Source organism: Oryzias melastigma, linkage group LG14, assembly GCF_002922805.2.
Source record: "Oryzias melastigma strain HK-1 linkage group LG14, ASM292280v2, whole genome shotgun sequence".
In the NCBI taxonomy this organism is placed as follows: Eukaryota; Metazoa; Chordata; class Actinopteri; order Beloniformes; family Adrianichthyidae; genus Oryzias; species Oryzias melastigma.
In genome coordinates, this window is record NC_050525.1 from 18,848,200 (window position 1) to 18,867,237 (window position 19,038).

Below are 19,038 nucleotides of genomic sequence, written 5' to 3' on the forward strand. Positions count from 1 at the left end.
TTAGCTAATATTTGAGCAAAATGCTGATGTTCTCAGCTAATTTATCTTCTGAAGTTTTTTGGGAATAATTTAGAATTTAGCTTTTATTTTAGCAACATGCTAACATTTTTGACTAATTTAGTTTACTGAAGAATTTGAGGCTATTTTGGAGTTCAGCTAGTAATTAAGTGACAAGTTAGCTTTTTTGGCTAATTTGGCCTCTAATGAGTTTTTTAATGCTAATTTGAAGTTTAGCTAATATTTTAGCCATATATGCTAACATTTTTGGCTAATTTGTTATCTTCTGGGGTTTGTGGGCTAATTTGGAGTTTAGCTTTTCTTTTAGCAACATGGTAACATTTTTGACTGATTTAATTTACTGGGGAATTTTATGCTAATTTGGAGTTCAACTTTTAATTAAGTAACAAGCTAAATTTTTTGCTAATTTGGCCTCTACTACTGGTAGAAGGTAAAAACTTTTTTTTTTTAAATCAAATTTTGAGACATACAAGTTTCTTTTTATATTTTCGCTTTTGTTCAGGCTAAAATGGCTCTTCTACTGTTAAAGGTTGCCGACCCCTGCACAAGGAGAACATGTGAATTCCACACAGAGGGGTCTCACCTGGGACTTCTTGCTGTACCACCATTAAGCCATAGAAAACGTTTTTTTTTTAATAATAAATCACTCAAACGATAAATGTTTACAGAAGATTTTGATCCCTTTTGACATAATTTTACTCAGTTATATGACATATTAAAAATCTAAACATAAATGAGAAGAAACATTTTAACCCAGACTAGAAATTCATTATTTATTCAGTGTTTGTCTTCAAAGCCAAAGAGCCACGATGGAGGACTAAAAGAGCCTCATGTGGCTCCACAGCCTCAGGTTGCAGACATTTGTGCAAAACATCCATCTTGTGCTTCATGACAGGAGAACATTGCAACTCTCCGTTCATACCAGCAGATGGAGGAAGAACATCTTCTTTGAGGATTTCAAAGTAAAGGTGCATGATTGTGACCAAACCCTGGTCAATTTTTTTCCCCACAATATTCCATTTGTCCTTGGTTTTGATCATGTTTGTTTTAAATATACATATATGCTAAAGTCAGCAGTTCTTTGGTGAAAACTCAATTTCACTCAGCACTAAAGATGAGATTCCTGCTACAAACTCACAATAATTCCCAAAAGGAAATTTGTGGATGCCATTTGCAAACACTGTTTGTAATTCCCACCACATGTGACCGGGGTTTTAATTTTGTGTAGGAGCAGTGGAATGTGTGAGCTTGCACTCTGAATTGTGCATTTCTGAGTGCTCACCAACGTGTGCCTCCGTGTAAGTGCACGGCAGGTAATTTTTTTTTCTTCTGTGTGTGTGTGTTTTTTTTTCTTTTTTTGTGGGAGGAGGGAGACAGGCACATAAGTGGAGATGACTCACCAGTCTTTTGTGAGAGTGCTGCAGAGTGTTTTTCACCCATTTCTCTCCCTTGAGGCTTGCATACAAAACAAGAAATGGAAGGATGATGGAGAAGAAAAGGAAAGGAAGATTGGGTGTTAGGTAGCATTAGGGAGGAGCGAGGGGGCACGGATAATTGGAGAGAGCAAAAAAAAAAAAAAAAATGAGCAGATGGAAAAGCGGTTTCAGAACAAGACAAAGAAAGGCAACATGGAGATGAAAGGGATGAGGAAAAAAACAGAGGTGGCAGAGATCATAAACGAGGACTGAGCTTCAATGAGAGAGAGACCTGGACTTCTCTGCTGCTGTTGTCCTAATGACAGCTGAGAGCTCAATACTGTCTCCAACAATAGGAGTGTCACAGTAAAATATTCTGATATGGTGATTTTTTCACATTTACTTCTTATAGGAATTATTTAAAAGATTTACTGAAGATGGAAAATTCCTTGCTTTTATTATATTATAAGAATTATAATGTTCTCAGGTACATTTTAGCAATGAAAAAATGTAAGTAGAGACCCAAGAAGGAGTATTTTGTGGAGTTTAAATGTGCTTAATTCTCATTCTTGTAGCAAGTGGTCACCAAATGTGCAAAACTGCAATGAAAAACACTGAAAACTGATGTTTTGACTTTCCAGACTATGTTAGTCACCAAAAGTATAAAAACAACTGTTTTCCTAATGCACCAAATTATCATTTTTAGCAGCAGAGTGTTCCTTGTTTTTTGCATGTTATTAAAGTTTATGTGCTTTAATTTTGACAGAATTTCATCCTTAGTTTCTTGTTGGATTTTGGCAAAAATAGAAAAAAATATTTTTTTTTTGTAATTTTTATTGGTATTTGTAGCTGAACAGATCTATTTTAATTTCATGTTTGTTGCATTTAAATCTTTAAATTACTTTCTATCTTACCAACTTTATGCACTTAGATAATTTTAAAATATTGAAAAATGTGCTCCTTTTTTATTAATAACCATCATTAACACCAATATTATGACTAATGTTTTAGTCATAAATAATTTTTGCACTTTTAAGAAACTGTATTCAAAGACAGTTCGTGTTAATTAGGTTGGAATCAACAAACTGTTTGGCGTTTCACTGCAGCAACAGTGCAGCAAATTTGGGTCATGTTGTGGATTAAACGTCAGTCGAGTTGCACAGAGTCGTGTGTGAAGACACATGACCTTTGAAAACCTCGCTGGAAGGAGGGGAGGTTCTGTTTCCAATCATATCCATCCCCTGCTGTGGTACTAACAGAAGCCCCAGGGACAAAGAAAAGACACAAGCTGGAGATTTTGTAGATAAAATAATGTATTTTTAGTGAATTCTTTTGAATATTTGATCAGATGCATTCAAACAAATATCAACTTTCAAAAACAGGTATGAGGCCTTCAGGTGTATCATGACACAACACCAAGAGGGACACTGAAAAGGAATGGTTTTACAGGAGCAATTTCATCAGTCGTCAATGTGGAAAAGGCTCATAAATTCCCATTCACAGAATCTGGAGTTCAACGCTCTGAGTGTCATAAAGATTATTCAGAAGATGAAAGTTCTCTGTACCGCTGTCAGTCTTTCTGGGAAGGATTTTCCTGAGATATCTCCCAATCTCTCAGACTTCACAAATATCTCAGTGTAACATAGCTGTCAAGACCCACTTAAATCATCATTTGATCTATTTAGAAGCAATTCCAGAGGTCTTTTAGTTATAATGATGCAGTTTTTAGCCAAAATGTAAAAACCTGTGCTGTTTTCTATGACATAGTTTCTGCAGTACTAGATGTGAGATTTTTCAAACAGCATTTTTTTCTTGCACCTTATTCCTAACAATTTGAACAGATAAATATTCAGAAATGCAGTTTTTTTTTATTTATGTTTTCCATCATCACAAAACTGCTACAAGAACATGTTAAAAACACCAAAAACATACGACACTAGAAGCAGAGTGAATAAATAAATAAATAAAGCATCAATGCACAGTAAAGGTGTGGAGAATCTAAGAATTTAAAGCCGCTCTAAAGACATTAAAATCTAAGTGAACTGCAGCAATGTCGAGAAGAAAGATCAGTTTCCTTACAGTGATGGGAAATTCTGACAAAGTTGTACAGGAAATTACTACTTCAAAGAGTTCCTGATAAAGATGGACCTTTAGTCTTATGGATGCTGAGTGTTCTTGTGTTTTTATTTAACGGTCTATGGGAAAAGGGACGAAAAAAATCGTTTTGTTGGTAATTTTTTACAAAAAGGACAAACTTATATTCATATTGGGGTCACCATAAAAGAAGAAAAAAATAAATAACTCTGTCATAAAATTATGAGAATAAACACAAATCTTGCAAGAACACTCATACAGTTATAAGAAAAAAAATCAAGAATGTACGAGAGTGAACTAATTAAATTATCCTTGAAAGAGCTGGATTTTTTTCAGAAGAAATAGTCTTGCTGTTTTGAATATAAATTCTTACATTTAGCTTTTAAAATATTTCAGCAAAGACAATCGAACATCACCTGCTTATTTGTGTAGCAGACATTACGGTCAGATTGATTGACGTTTTTGTGTGAATTTACAACTTATTTTTTTAAAAAGTATCACTATCCTTGAAAAATTGTGAATATTTAAATAATACATTTTGATTAATTCCAGGTAAAATGTTGGATTTTGTACAGTTCAATTTTTTTCTTGGAACATTTCTGTTTTTTCCTCATGACTTTGAGTTTTTTTTCTTGTAAATGTTTTATTTTTTTCCCTTATAATTTTATTACTTTTGTTCCTCAGAATTTTATGAGTTTTTTTGTAAAATTATTTAGGTTTTTATTCACAACTATATTAGTTGTTTCTTTTGAAATTTGGCTTTTTTACTCATAATTTTATTATTTTTTTATTGTTACATTTTTTTAACCATGTTTTTTTGGTATTTAATGTAAAATTTTGACTTTTTTCCTTATAACTTTATTAGTTTATTCTTGTTAAACTTTATTTTTTTTCCTCATAATTTTGAGGTTTTTTTCTTGTATAATTTTGACTTTTTGCTTTTAATTTAGATTTTTTTCTTGAAAATTTTGACTTTTTTCCTAATAATTTTATACGTTTTTCTAGCAAAATTTGACTTTTTTTCCATTCAAGTTTTATTGATAAAGCACAATGACAAATAGGGGTTGGTAAACATACAGATGTCATTGACTTTATCATCACATTTTTTTTTTCAATAAGGACAAAAAAAAAAAAAAAAAAGAAAAATACAAGACTTGGATGTGTGCGTGGAAAGGTAGCCAGGTTACTTATATCTGTATCGTTTACGTATTTCTATAGTCATACATAAAAAATAAGTAAATAAAATAGTCTTTTCTCTTTGCGGAGTATAAAAGTCAACAGGCTTCACATATTCTGTCCACTTAGTCCAAATTCTGTAGAATGTGTCCATCTGCAGTTTCACTGAAAAAGACTTATTCTTAATATTGAAGCTTCTCCATCTTATTGAAAATGTGTGTTTTTTTACACATAATATTACAAGTTGTTTCTTGTAAATTTTTGACTTTTTCGCTTATATTTTTTTTTACTTTTTTCTTTGAAATTTTTGCCTTTTTTTCCCATATTTTTTACTTTTGACTAATAGTTTTACAACTTTGTTCTAAAATGTGTATTTTTTTTTCTTTAATGGAGACCCTAATTCTCTGCGCTACAAACTAAAGTAGAGTCATTGACTTTTCCAAACGATGGTGTCACAGATCATTTTTAGACATTTGTCACAGAAGCTAAAGGTGTCAAGCCAAACAAGAAACGCTAATATCAAAATAAGGGTCTTTAATGTATAAAATGTGCACCTTTTCCATCTAATAGAGCTGCAATTTTCATATTCTGAAAATATCTCCATCTCAGCGTAAGAACAGAGTGATTATGTGTCCAAATCAAAACAGCATCAGAGTTCATAAAAGAGCAAGAATACAGAACGGGGAGGAAAAGAAGGTCAAAATAGGGCATAAACGTACACCATTTGTTCAACAAAAATAGCACCAATAGATACCGCTTGTTGCCATGCAACATGACTGGACCAATTTTTCTATCTGCTGTCTTGTTGTTGACATCTAGTGTTCGTGAAATGCTTGAAATTACCCAAACTCGGAGCAAACAACTTTTTTTTAGTTCATCTCGTGCGGATAACCTACATTTAAATCTCATTCTGTGACCGGAAAAGATTTTCCACAGTCAACATCAAGGTTGAAGCGATGACCCATTCCATCATGGGAGTCATCATATTTGAAAGCTATTCATTACTCATAGCGCTAATGGCTGACATTTTTTTCTCCGTTATTGTGAATGCTCGGGCTTCTTCAGGCCATTACTGATTAATTGTTGTGCTGTAAGACTTCCAGGCAGCTGCATGTTGACCAGTTTTTCAGAGTCGAAGCCTTTTGAAAAAATGAAATTGCTTTTTGACTGTAGCTCTCCCACTGGGGTAAATATAAATGATAGCTCTAAGGATGTAATGTTATCTAAAGCTTGACACAGAATGTAAGGGCTATGTTGGAATTATTGCACTGCTGTTTGGGACGCAGGAGTGTGTATTTATTCTGTGTTTTCTGCACTAAAGTGAGGGAAGCATGCAAAATAACCTTTCTTTTTTAAAGCCCACAGGAGCTAATTTTAATATTTGTGACAGAACAACATGTTTGTTTATGTGTTATAAACCAGTGTGGTTCAGCAGCAGGATCAAAAGATTTCTCTTAGTACATGTGGGTAAAAGAAAAGCTTTTAATATATATATATATATATATATATATATATATATATATATATATACATATTTGGTTTCTCCTCCAAGCTCGGGTCCTTTATTAGAGGCCTGGGAGCTTGAGGGTCCTGCGCAGTATCTTAGCGTTTTCTAGAATAGAATAGTCTTTAGTTTGTCATTGGACATTGTACAATGAAATTAATAGCAATTCCCATTCCTTGGTGCAAAAGCAATAACAATACAATATAAGAAGAGAAGTATAAAAGTATAAAACAAAGTGCTATTGCTAGATTAAAAAGATCTTTCTGTTAAAGTGCATTTATATAAATACTAAGAAAATAAAAGATAAAACAATAAAAAACAATCTCACATATACCATCCTGTATACATCATACATACTATTTCCTACTATTTCTATCTTCAGAACCCTTTAAGCTAAGTTTAAAGAGACTATTGCTCTTAGATAAAAACTGTTCTTGAACCGATTAGTTCTGCACTTCATTGTCCGGTATCTTTTCCCAGAATGCAGTTCAAAAAGTTCATGTCCTGTGTGTGATGTATCCCTGATGATATTTTTTGCTTTCTTTTTGCAGCGTTCTTTGTATATATGTATATATATATATTAGGGCTGTCAGATTTGTCGCTTTAAAAACGCGTTAATCTGATGTGTGCTTGACGCTGACAATTTTTTTGACGCATTAATCTCGGATTTTCTCATACGTGTCTTTCCCGCCCTCTAACTCACCGGCTGCTCTCACTAGATCACGGGCGGGTCTCCAACCACCGAGCTGCTAGCTAAAACCGGCCTGGCGCAAGGACCTGGAGAGCTCCTGCACCCTGACCCGGTGCAGGAACAGAAGAACAGGTGATTCCCACCCAGGCTCACTTGAGGGGGGCCTTGCAAGCATGCTACAACAGAGCTCTCTAGCTTGCTACAGAGCCAGTAAGATGGACCTCTTCCCAGTGCATGTTGGAATCCATCAGGGCTTCCCTCTATCTCTGGTTCTGTTCATCATCTACACTGAGGGGAAAACCACTAAATGTATCTGCAGCTCACCACTCCCCCAGGGGATGGGTCAAATGCAGAGAACAAATTTCACATACCATGGTGCGTGACAACTAATGGAACTTTAAAGGTCCAATAACATGCTTTTCTTAGGCCTTTAAGAGTAAACTATATCCATATATATGATCATATATTTCCTTTGGGACATGAACAGACAAATCATCTAGTCATTTTTGTGAACTTTTTTCATACCCGGCAGTAAAACGACTCGACTTATTCCATAATTTTACTCCAAGAACGGAAACACATCTTATCTTAACACTGGTTCAACTTTTAACGTGTTCAAAGTAAAAAAAAATACCTCTTAAATTATACTGACTAACTCTTAAAGTAAAAAGTTTCTGTATATTTTTTTAAACTAAGTTATGTTTTACTCTGTAAACAATTTCCATTACCTTAATGTAAAAAAATTACTTTATTCAAACGAAATAAAGAATTAGTTGCTTCACAATATCCTGTTCTGTTAACTGTTAACTATCCGTTAACTTCCTCAAAAACAAACATCCAATTTTTTACAAAGATGGATGTGTATGTCATGTATCTCCCTTTAGTAGCCCGGGTGGTCACAGACAGAATATTGATGGATTCATTTTGCAGTGAAATTCAGTCATTTAATGCAGAAAACAGCAGATGAATATTTCAGGATTCATTGAAAAATTAACATTGTCTTAAAGCAGCCTGGTCACTATAGAGACAGCCATCTAAAGTAATGAACACCTGTTACACGGGTTGGATGTGGAAAAAGGACACAATTGGAAGATATACCATTTAGTGCATTTAAACTGAAAGCGTTTTGCTGAGCACTGATAGCTTCATGGGAAGAGTGTTTGTGTTAGCCTGGAGGGTAGTTCTGGCAGCACACTCTTCCCGAAAGGGGCTGTTCTCACTTTGTGACATCACAATGTGAGAACCCGCTTGTTTTTTGTGAGTACGGGAGGGGCTGGTGCTCAGAGCGTAGGTTTTTCAAGGAATGCTCAGAAATTCATCAAGGTAATACACATTAGTAAGAATAAAAAGTAACTTTTGTCTTTGAAAGCTTTATCAACAAGGCCTCACTGGCCATTTTTAATGAGAAACAAGAGCAATCTAAACTTTCTTCCAATGAAAACAGCAAACTGGGATCCTCATGAGAGACGTGGAGCGGGTCTCTTGACTTGATCCGTTTGCTGTTGTCGCTCCATCTTAGCTAGCTGAAAAGCAGCTAAAAGCATTAGAAGTGACCATGAAGGCTCTTGGGAATTTCTAACACACACAAAAAAAGCCCGGAGCTGACTCACTTGGTGGTTGTTTCACCCATAGTCACAGGCAAAGAAAGTGCTCACAGCGCCACCCGGAGGGTCGAAAGTATATTACAGCCGAAGAGTTTTGGAACACCATTGAGAATCAATGGGAAACGGGTGAGGAGTTTTAACACTCCACGGCTTCCGCAGGCACGACTTGACAGGCTAAAAGACGACCTTTGGTGCCACTTTTGGGCACCCAATGTCTATAGGCTACGCTACAAAATATCAAATTTTTCTTTGACGGTTGCTCTGTGGGGTCAAGGTTATAAGAAGTTTCACGTCAAAAGAGAGGCGGCAGACACAAATTTGACGCCCGAATCATGTCCGATGTGAATGCCGCATGAGGCTCCACCTTTGAACTCGGTCTGGAGCTGTAACTGTGGACTTTAAGACTAATAAATGCCGGTCATCACTGATTTCAATGCAGAAATATTAAATTGAGATTCTGACACCTCTGATAATCCCATAATACTGTATCTCCACGATCTGAATGCCAAACACTTAATTATGGTAAAGCAGAGATAAAGAATGTACTTGAGATCATGCTTTTGTGGTTCAATTTTTTTTTTAATTTGTAAAACTGTCAGTAAAGGTTTTTCGTGTTTTGACACCGTTTTTAATTAGGTCTATTAAATGACTGTTTAATGAGGCTATCAAGGCTGCAGGAGCAGCACAATGGGTTTATTAGCAGACCCATGTATTTTTCTCAATCCAAACAACAGCTTGTCTTGTTGAACAGGTAGATCCACATGTGTTTTGGTTTATATATCTTGTTGAGAACTTGTGGTTATGCATGTTGATGCTAGGAGCAATAATATCCTTCAGGCTTTTATGTATGTTTAACAGCACCACCAAACAGAATTTAAATTCAGCTGCTTTTTATTTGGTTTCTTCGTTCGTCTCTTTCCTCGGCAGATATTTGCAGGAATCCATGGGTTGAGCCAAGACGTAGCCATGAAAGACGCCATTCATATCAAGTGAGGAGCAGGCTGGCAGCATGGCAAGTGATCCAGACCATATTGAGCAGCCTGCTAATCGCCGACAGTGTTTGCGGCGTGAACAGCATGAAGAAAGTTTGTTTTCATGCCAAACACGAAGCCCGCCACTTGAAGACAGTACAGCCGCGCTGGCGGTGGGATGTGAAAGCGAGGGAGGAGGCGAGAGACGGCGACGCTCTTTCACCAAAACTCCCTTTCTATTGGCTGGCCGGCGGACTGCAGGCAGAGCAGAAGTCAATCTTTATCTTAACCGCCTCCAGCTAAATTACTACACAGCTCAAGGAGATTGTGTGAGTGTGTGTGTGTGCAGGAAAGTGTATAGATGGATGACTCATCCAGCAATCATGTGACTCATCAATCACTGCAGTTACCATTTCCCCACCACGCTCTGCCTGACGGTTTGACTCTGGATGTTTTCTTGGTCTGCATATTGATGGCTGTGACATATATGAGTCACGGCAGCTTTTGTCTCCTCCCGCTTTGGGTGTGTTTCTGGATACAGGATAACACTCTCCAAAAAGCCATTGAAAAACTGAACTTTAATAAAATAATTGCTTTTATTTTTTATCATATAGCAAAACTAGTAATCATCATGCTGGTATTTACACATCGCACGGGCATATTTATTTCACACTGTACATCTTACAATGCTAAAGGTGACATCAACAACAACACTCTCCTTTTACAAGACAGATGGCTTCACTGTGGACACAGTGGCCCTCTTCCTTTTGTTTTTTTTTTGTTTTTTTTTTCTCTTAAATGTTCACAGTTTATTGAGAGAAACCATTTTGAATTCTCCATACTGTTTTTTTTCTCTTTTTTTGTTCTTTTTTTGAGATGCAAGTAGAAAGACGTGCATTTAACGGTTTTAGCATAATCCCTGACTCCCCAGCCTGAAGCTTTTCAATGAATTTCTTCTGAAAATTAACTAAACGTTTGAAGCCTCTTGGCAAAAAATCCATTTTCAAAAGGCTGTAGAACACATAGCTTGACTTCAAGTATTTTTTTCCTTATAAAAAAATAAGTAATGTGAATATAATGCAAGAATAATGAGAGAAAAGTGATTAATTGTGTTCTTTTCTGAGACAAACAGTAAGGAAATGAACAAAAAAGAGGAGCTTGTTTGGGATAATACCTGTCCCAGAAATAGAAACAAAAAAGTATGGATCCCAAAATGATTGAAAACCCTTAGTCCACCATGTTGGAAGTTTTGTGTTTAAGTTTGTGCTTTTGGAGTCCACAGGGTTTCTACATCGGGACCACTTGATATGATAGCAATATGCGATATGATATTTCCCTTATAGAACCACACTGCTTTGTAAGGCAAAAATCTGATCTTCAAATTAAAAAAAAAAATTGAAATGTGTGTATTAAAATTGCAGCTCTTTTAAAGTTGATCCAATCGGGCATTTAGAAAGAAAGAACAAAAAAGGCGTCTACACACATCGAATGTCAACGTTTGACAGTGTTTTGCTAAGTTATCGGCTTTAGTTTAGCAGTATGACAGAATATAGAACAGAAAAAGATACAAAGTGATGCTGTAAACATGGTTTGGTCACAATGAGCACATAGAAATGTGTTTGAAATATACAGGAGCTTTGACCTGAATGGAGGCAGACATACGTTCTGTTTCAAAATGTAAACTGTGCAAGAGGCTGAACGTGGTTACAGGGAGCTTCGAGCAGGACGCCCCTCTCCCTGACTGGGAAAAAAAATCAAATCAACAAAATCACGGTGAATTTCAACAGAAATCAAACTTTTCATAGCACTTCAATTTGCCCTCATCTCTTTGCTTCAGCTTTGACCCGGCAACAGCAAATGTACGCCACCTGTGTCATTTGGAAAAGTCCAAAACAAGACCTTCAATACATTTTACGCTTCATGTAGATCCGCTCGATAAAGTTCTCCAGCTCCTCCTCACTGTCCAGCTGAGGCACCAGCCCGTCTTCTTCGTAGTCGTCTCCTGGTGTGACTTGTGGATAGAAGTACGAGGGCCTCCGGCCCGTCCGGGGGGTGATTAGCGGTTTGGGGGGCGGGAGGGGTTGGTAGGTCCGTGGATGAGGCAGGATATAGTTAGAGATGTAAGGGGTGGCGGGCAGGCGCGGCGGTGGCTGCTGCCTCCATCCCTGCCCTGCGCGGTTCTTCCCTCTGCCCCTGTGCCTGCGCTTCGGGCCCTGAAGGTCCAGTTCCTGGGGGCTGAATGGCTGGTCCCTGGAGGGAGGGGGCTTGCCATAATATTGTGGTTTAGGGTACGGGAAGTAAACAGGGTAGTAGGCTCGATATGGCTTTTGGTAATACGGATACGAGGGGAAGGCCAAGAACTGTTTCTGGGGTTTGTACCAGTAGTCAAGCTGCTTCTGGGGCTTGTACCAATAGTCCTGCTTGTATGACTTGACTCTGTCCTTGTGCCATTTCTTGTTGGACTTGTTGTGCTTATAAGGGGCTTTCTTGGGGTTCTTGGAGGCTGTGTAGTGATAGATAGGTGGGGTGGCAAGAGGAAGAGGCACCAGGGGCCTGAAGCGTGGGGCGATAGGATTGCTATTCGCCGGTTGCTTCTGCAGCTCTTTTCTTTTCTTCTTCTTCTCCTCCACATCGCTGATGATCTCGATCACGTCGTCGGCGGGCAGGTGAAGCTTGCTGCTGATCTCAATCAGCCGGTCAATCATCTGCTGGTCCAGGTCGTCCTCGTCGGGGAGAATCTCCTCAGACCGCTTGTCCTCTGCGGTGTTGCTGCTCTTCTGCCGCGGCTTCATGTAGGCCTGCTGCTTCCTCCCCATGTACTGCAGCAGCATGTCTGAAGCGATGTCCGCCAGCCTCTGCTCTTCCTCCCTGGCTCGTTCCGCCTCCTCCTGCTGCCGGAGGACCTCCTGCTTCTCTGCACGCGCCCTCGCCTCCTCCTCCATGTGGGTGAGGCTCTCCTCCTCCTCCTCAACCTCCTCCTCCAGCTCTTCTCCCTCATCCTCAAAGTCATCCATGAAATTCCCCCCCTTGACGGGTCTGTTGCGAGACGTGCTCTCCTGCCAGTGCTGTTTCTTTCCGGCTCGCGCCAGCTGAGTGTTGTACGCCTTGTAGCCCTTCAGAGGAGGCAGGATCTCATTGTCTTGCAGACCCAAGTCAATGTTCTGAAAGTAGCCTCTTATTTGGCGCTGCAGAGACGGATCGTCCTCCTGGAGGGTGGAACCAGAGCGGACCTCAGCTAGGAGGTGTTCTAGATCATTTTCCACCTTGCGCCCTTCCTCTTCCTCTGTCTTTTCGTCACTCGCACCACCAGGACCCACATCCTTGGATGACCACGCCTGAGCTGCCTCTAACCCTGTGGTCTCCTCCTCCTCCCCTTCCTTCAAGTCATCCCCCTGAGCAGCTGTCAAATGGCCTAAAATTAGCTTTTCAATAGCCTTATCTGCCTCTTGCCCCTCCTTGCCTTCCTCCACCCCCCTCTCTCCCTCTGTCTTCTCTGTTCTCCTTATCTCGCCACCCTCCGAGCTTTCAGCGGAAGGCGGCTTCTGATCCTCTGCCCAGTCTTTGTTTCTGCTTGCTTGGATTTCTCTGTCCCCCGTGTGGTCCAGGGACTCCAAGAGAACGGCGAGCACCTGTGCAGAGTCCGTCACCCTATCGAGCGGATCGTCTGGACCCGGGCCCCGACCCAGGTCTAAGGATGCGTTGTCGGGGCCGGACAGACTTTGGGTTCCGGGTGAGAGGAAGGAGGCAAGGCTGTCCTCTTTGTGATACGTCCAGGTGCGCCCTTCCAGCCCGCCCTCGCCTTCTTCACCCCGCACAGGGGCGGCGCCAGCTAGTTTTGGAGTGACTATGAGCAAGACCAATAGGATGAGGTGGGCTGTGGAATGGGCGTGATGACCGGTCATGACCACGTAGAACTGGCAGGAGGGAGGTTAAGCACCTGAAGAGAAGGAGAAGAAGACAAAGATGCAGCAGACACATGAGATTTTTTTATTTTTTGTGGATTTTTAATGGAAGTCAGAATTATTCGAAGGATTATAAAGGGATTTAATTAAATATTGGATATTAGGAGGAATCTCAAGCTTACTTTTTCAAATATTATTTTCTGTAACCTTTTATTTTTATTTACCAACTGTTTTTTTCTCTGCCTATAAAGCCACCACGAAAAAAAAAACACTTAACAGTGTAAGTGGGGCTTTTTTGTGTTTAATTGTGTTCATGTCTGAGAGGAAAAACAGGCGGACAAAGACGACTAATGAGCCGTGATTGGTGCTTTGCGCAAAATCAGAGGCAGGATTGGAACCTTTTTGAGAAATATTTTCAGCGTTTTTGCTATAAAACACTTAAAACATCCACAAGAATCCGAGACTTTGAGGAAATATTATTATTTGGATATTCGGAGAACATTTTTAACTAAATTAGGGTTCGAATTGACAAGAAAAATGCGTTTTAACAGAAACCATTTTGTTACCACGTTTAATAAACAATTAATTGTTAGGGAGTAGCAATTGATCTGCTATAATTGATAACTTCATGTAATAAAGTGTTAAAATAGCAAAGCTCTGCGCGTCAAGGACGGAAGGGGTTTTTTATGCGTAACGCAAACGCGCATCTCACCTCATCCTTTGAGCCATCGCGGCCAGCTCGCGCACACTTTCCATTTCTCTCAATTAACCGCAGCAAACTCCAATTAGATCCAAAATCCGCAGCGCTGATTTTTTTTTTCTTTGCCAAGTGCCGAAACGATGATGGGAGACAGTGACATACAGACGCGACGCACCGGGGAGCCATGCGCAGAGCTGGTGGCTGCGGATGATGGTTTAACCCTACGGTCCCTGCCTGCCTGCACGGTTTTTTCTCTCCCCCGAATCGTAAATCAACTGGATGCTTAATGTGAAAGAAGTGGGTCGTTTTTTTTTCTTTCTTTTTTGCGCCAAAGATGGAGGGACAGATTTGCGCCTTTGTCTGCGCGCTCCGAGTTTTTTTTTGTGCTGGAATGCGAAAAAAAAGGCGAATTTTTGGTGAATAAAGGCAAAATTTTAACGGTTCAGATTCAGCAAAATTTTATTTTCAGTGTGCGAAACGAAACATAAAAACGTAAAGTTAATGACTATACATTAACTGTAATTTATTTCGATTTAATCATTAAAAACAAACAACAGAAAGACACGTTTTATTATTTGAAAAAATAAAATATCACTAGAAGCATAACATTTTTCCATATAAAATGTTATAGAAACTGCACAAAATATGTTTTTAAAGACGTTAATCTACACATATGGATGCACTTCATTTTTTTATCATAAAAAAAATATGAACAGTTTAAAAACATTTTTTCTTTAATTCTGTATTTATTTGCAAATGTAATTTAAAACATTATTTTTTAGATGAATATTTTTTTCACGACTTTATTTTTCAAAAACACATTAAAAAATGATGATAAACGTTCACTTAACTTTGTTTACTAAACAATGTTTTAAATCTAATAAGGGGGAAAATATTCGAAAAAAATTGTTTGGTTTACATTTAGTCAAACTAAAAAATAACAATATTTAACCCTCTTTAAACTTACATTTTCTTTAAATACACGTTTTTAAAAATCTAAATAAAAAATAATGAACTTAAAAAGCTGTACAGCTCTATTTAGAGAGACTTTCCTGTTAGTTATGGAAAATGGGATTTGGTTCCACTTACCTGGAGACCCACTTGGAGGGTGGAAAAGCGGGAAAACTCACAGAAAAAAAGCCAAGATTATATCACAAAAAGTGGATCACCTGAGAGAATTTTTTTTGTCCCTCCCCCCCGTCGCTTCAGTCTGTGACCATCATCAGTTAAAAAAAATAATAAATAAAAATAAAAACAACTCCCGATATTTATTTTATTTTGAAACGTGTCTGAATTGCGGCAGCTCTCGCGCTAATGTACATTGAGTGAACGTTTTCAGCACCACGGTCAGCGCAACTTTATTGTATATACCCACGTTGGACCACGTGACACCCCCCTCTTTCCCCCTACTCCTCCCAGCTGCAGGCAGTGCTGACGTCACTTCCATTGATAAGAATGTTGGTGGGGACATGGTACTGCGAGTCGAGGCTCGCCCCAGCTGATGAATGAACGGAAATGGCATGAATGAAACAGTGCTTTCCTGAATGAAAAGGGAAAATTGTAGTGATGGAGCTCCTTCGGAGCAATTTAGCATGCCACATATTAGAGGTTTGGTGCTTTTGCCTTGCTGTGCTGTTCCAGCTTCAACTGCTGCTGAGTTCGGGGAAAACATTCGGACTGACCTGATTCACAGGCTTACCAAATTAGGGTCATTTTGGTGAGAATAGCTGTTGCTCTGCAGCAGAGAGGCCCCCTTTTTTAAGACTGCAGTGTGCTTTTTGGGGCTTTTGTCTGAGGAGTCCCCGACCTCGTGTGTCTGCACCAGACTTGTTTCGATGCTCCATTGATGCTCAGGTTGCACAGTCTTCCTTCCCGCCTTTCTTCATGAATCTCTTTCTCTCTCAGTCCGAGGATCGGTGTTCCATTAATGTGGCCTCTCATCGTCGCTCTCATTCACACCAGAGACACAAGCCAGCGAGCAGTCGTACTTGAATCAATGACACTTTATGGTGAAGCAAGAAAACAGGGATGATGCTTTGACGTGTACAGAAAAGAAGATGGTTTAAGATAAACATAAACCACTTTACAAAAATCTCTCTTGGAAAAATAAAGCTTTTTATGGCCTAACATGAATAATAATTAAAGACATCCTATCCAAAATAATCAGTAGTGTTTGTAAATGCTACAAAATAAGTATTAAAAATGTGCTGTTTTTGTCATCATCACATTTTGTGTTTGTTTAACAGTTTTTTTTTCTTATTTAAGGCCTTGTTTCTGTCTGAATAAACTGCATCCACTGCTGCCAGGTCGTAATCTTCTTTGAGATTGAAGAATAACCTTTTAACTTTTTAACACTGGATCTGTGGCTGACAACATCTAAAAATACAAATGCTTTTTGACACACTCTAAATCTTGAATCGTTTATACCATGGGAGTTAAACATTCGGCCCTCGGGCCCCAGATGGTTTAATTCAGCCCAGTCATGAAGAGAAAAGAAAGTTTCTAGCCCATATCTGTGGTGAATTATGGTTCTTTACAGAAATGACCGCAATACGCAATTCCGCCACTAGGGGAAGCATAGGAAACACAAGACCAGCATAACAAGAGATCAAGAAATATACATATTAAATAAGTGATTAGGCCACCCGGTTGGTTTCCAACTGTGAAAAAAAAAACAAAAAAAACAAAGCTACAGAAAACAAGTTAAGCATAGGTTATTTTCTATTATGTTCCTGGTCCGGCCCACTTGACATCAGAATGTGGCCCCTGACCCCTGGTGCGGAGAAAGCGGCTATGTTTTGGAATTACGTTAGTTACGTAAAAACGGTGAAGAGTTACAGTAGTCGAATGATGTAAACACTGGAGCTCCGGTGTTAATCAGGTTAAGAAAGTAACCAATATTTTCCACATTTCAACACACTTGGTGTTCAAAGTAGCACAACACTGGAATGTGTCTCAACAATGGGAATCCTCCACTGCTGTACTGCCCCCTGTGGCCTGTTTGGCTCATCACGTGGCCATGTTTACAGATGTTGGTGAGTTTTAATTATAAAATGTGCTCATGTTTGAAGAAAAACAAAAATGAATGTTGGTTTGATCCTATTCTTTCATTTAATGACCTGAAAATGTAATAGATGCTATAAGTATGCAGCTTTACAGATCATACAGATCAAACTAACCAGGTTGAACTGAAAAAAGTGAAAACTTTGATCATTTAACAAAAGTTCTGTAGTTTGTTGCATTTAAAAATATTCGTTTTTATCACATTAAAATTTTAAGTTGAATAAACCATTAAGTCAGAGTTGTAATTTGATGAAAACTAATAATTTTAAATGTTAAAAAATTACAGAAATTTTGTTAAATGATCCAATGTTTCACCTTTTTCACTGTGTGACAATAAAGCTCTTTGAAAAATGGTGAATTATGGCATAGCGTGTAACTAAAATGTTTTAAATTATCTTCTGATATTTAAACAGTATATTAAAAAAATTGACATGTCATTTTTAATAGTCTCACTTTTTGCCGTACACTGTAAAAAGGGAAACATTAGATGAATTAAAAAAAACTTCTGTAATTTGTTACATTTAAAATGATTCATTTTCATCAAAATTAAGATTTGAGTTTGATTTACTCAGCTTAAAAATGCATCTAGATAAAACTAATATGTTTAAATGTAACAACTTAGAGAGCTTTTGTTAAATGATCCAATGTTTCATTTTTTACAGTGTAGATTCCTCATATATGTATTTCTACCATTGATAAATTCTGCTCTCCGTTTATTCTCTGGGTGTTTGGGTTGGAGCACAAATTAAACTTAAGTTTATTCAGTTTGTATAAAGTTAAAGATAAAACTGAACAACTGATTGTTCAACTAAAACTTTGGGAAATTCTAATTCCAGCAACAGCATGTTCTCCATGTGTTGTAGAGTGGTTGTAAATTAGAGCAAAAAGATTCTTCATCTGAACTATTTTCATGTAAATTTGTATTCTGCAAAGATAAAACAAGTATTTTAGTTATTTCCTATCTATCTAACTGAATTTTTATTTTCATGGTTTTGTGATCTGTGTAATTAAATATTAAGTTATTAACCAAGAGAAGAGCCACCATAATGTAAAAGATTGAATGAAAAAAACAACACTATCAACTATATTTATTTGAAATCCCTGTTTTACTGTTAATTTTTGGTGCTTAAAAAAAGGGAAATTTAAAATTCAAATAAGTTATTCTCTGCTAGAAAGGTTGCAGATATAAAAGCATGTATTTTGCACAACTGGATGAGCTTTGACATGTTTTTTTCTTAAAGTTATTCATGACTTCATCCGGTAATTCCCTCTGGATGTCACGGTCAGTAAACAAAGTCATTGCAGGTCTGACTCCATTCACATCGATGACTCCACATTGTTACTTTAAACCACTTAAACTTGTAATGTGATTATAGCCAAACCGCATAAATTATGACACATCATGCATTAATCCATAATCTTTGGAGTCATCGTGACTCATGCATTAGCTTCACATTATTTAAAGACCCTCTCTGGTGAAAATGGTGTTTTGAAATGGTGTTTTTTTTTAAGATGGAGGAGAGAAAATGAAGCTTAAAATTGCTTTGTTTTGAATCAAGAGTTTATAAAAAAAAGAGCTTATTTGTGACGTAGAAAATGGACCACAAGCTCCCTCCTCTGTAATGGTGAGTGAAAGGGGGCGGGGTTGCTCTGCGCCGATGGTCCCGCCCATGGTAAATTTCTAATGAACTCCTACCAAAACTATCTTGCCCTGTCAAAAACGTGTGGTTTAAAAGACTTTTTTACCATTGTGAAAGCAAAATCTCTGCAGCTTTGATGACTAGTAGCAGAGAGAAGCTCACATGAGTCTGCCTGAAGGTTTAAACCTCACCTGTCCTGCCTGAAACATCACGATAAGGATCAAAGGTTTGCTGGAGTAAACAACTCTGGGTTGTAGAGG

At 38.1% G+C, this 19,038-nt stretch overlaps 1 protein-coding gene and 1 long non-coding RNA gene across 3 annotated transcripts in view; one reads left to right on the forward strand and one right to left on the reverse strand.

Moving 5' to 3' along the window:
- LOC118599657 overlaps window positions 1–1,600 on the forward strand; it is a 2,505-nt gene extending 905 nt beyond the window's left edge. The window contains exon 2 of the long non-coding RNA XR_004949098.1: window positions 914–1,600. This is a non-coding gene — a long non-coding RNA (uncharacterized LOC118599657). The remainder of the gene's footprint in view (window positions 1–913) is intronic.
- Window positions 1,601–10,050: 8,450 nt separating this feature from the next.
- LOC112142891 (protein Ycf2) lies at window positions 10,051–15,589 on the reverse strand. 2 transcript variants are annotated; one of them, XM_024266539.2, is made up of 2 exons: window positions 15,165–15,589; window positions 10,051–13,410 (listed from the first exon to the last, which is right to left on the reverse strand). In XM_024266539.2, the coding sequence occupies exon 2, from the start codon at window positions 13,373–13,375 to the stop codon at window positions 11,375–11,377; it is 2,001 nt and encodes a 666-aa protein (XP_024122307.1). In that variant the 5' UTR covers window positions 13,376–13,410; window positions 15,165–15,589; the 3' UTR covers window positions 10,051–11,374. The 2 variants fall into 2 exon arrangements, with proteins under 2 accessions (XP_024122307.1, XP_024122308.1); XM_024266540.2 differs by lacking the exon at window positions 15,165–15,589 and adding an exon at window positions 14,088–15,090.
- Between the last annotated feature and the right edge of the window lie 3,449 nt (window positions 15,590–19,038).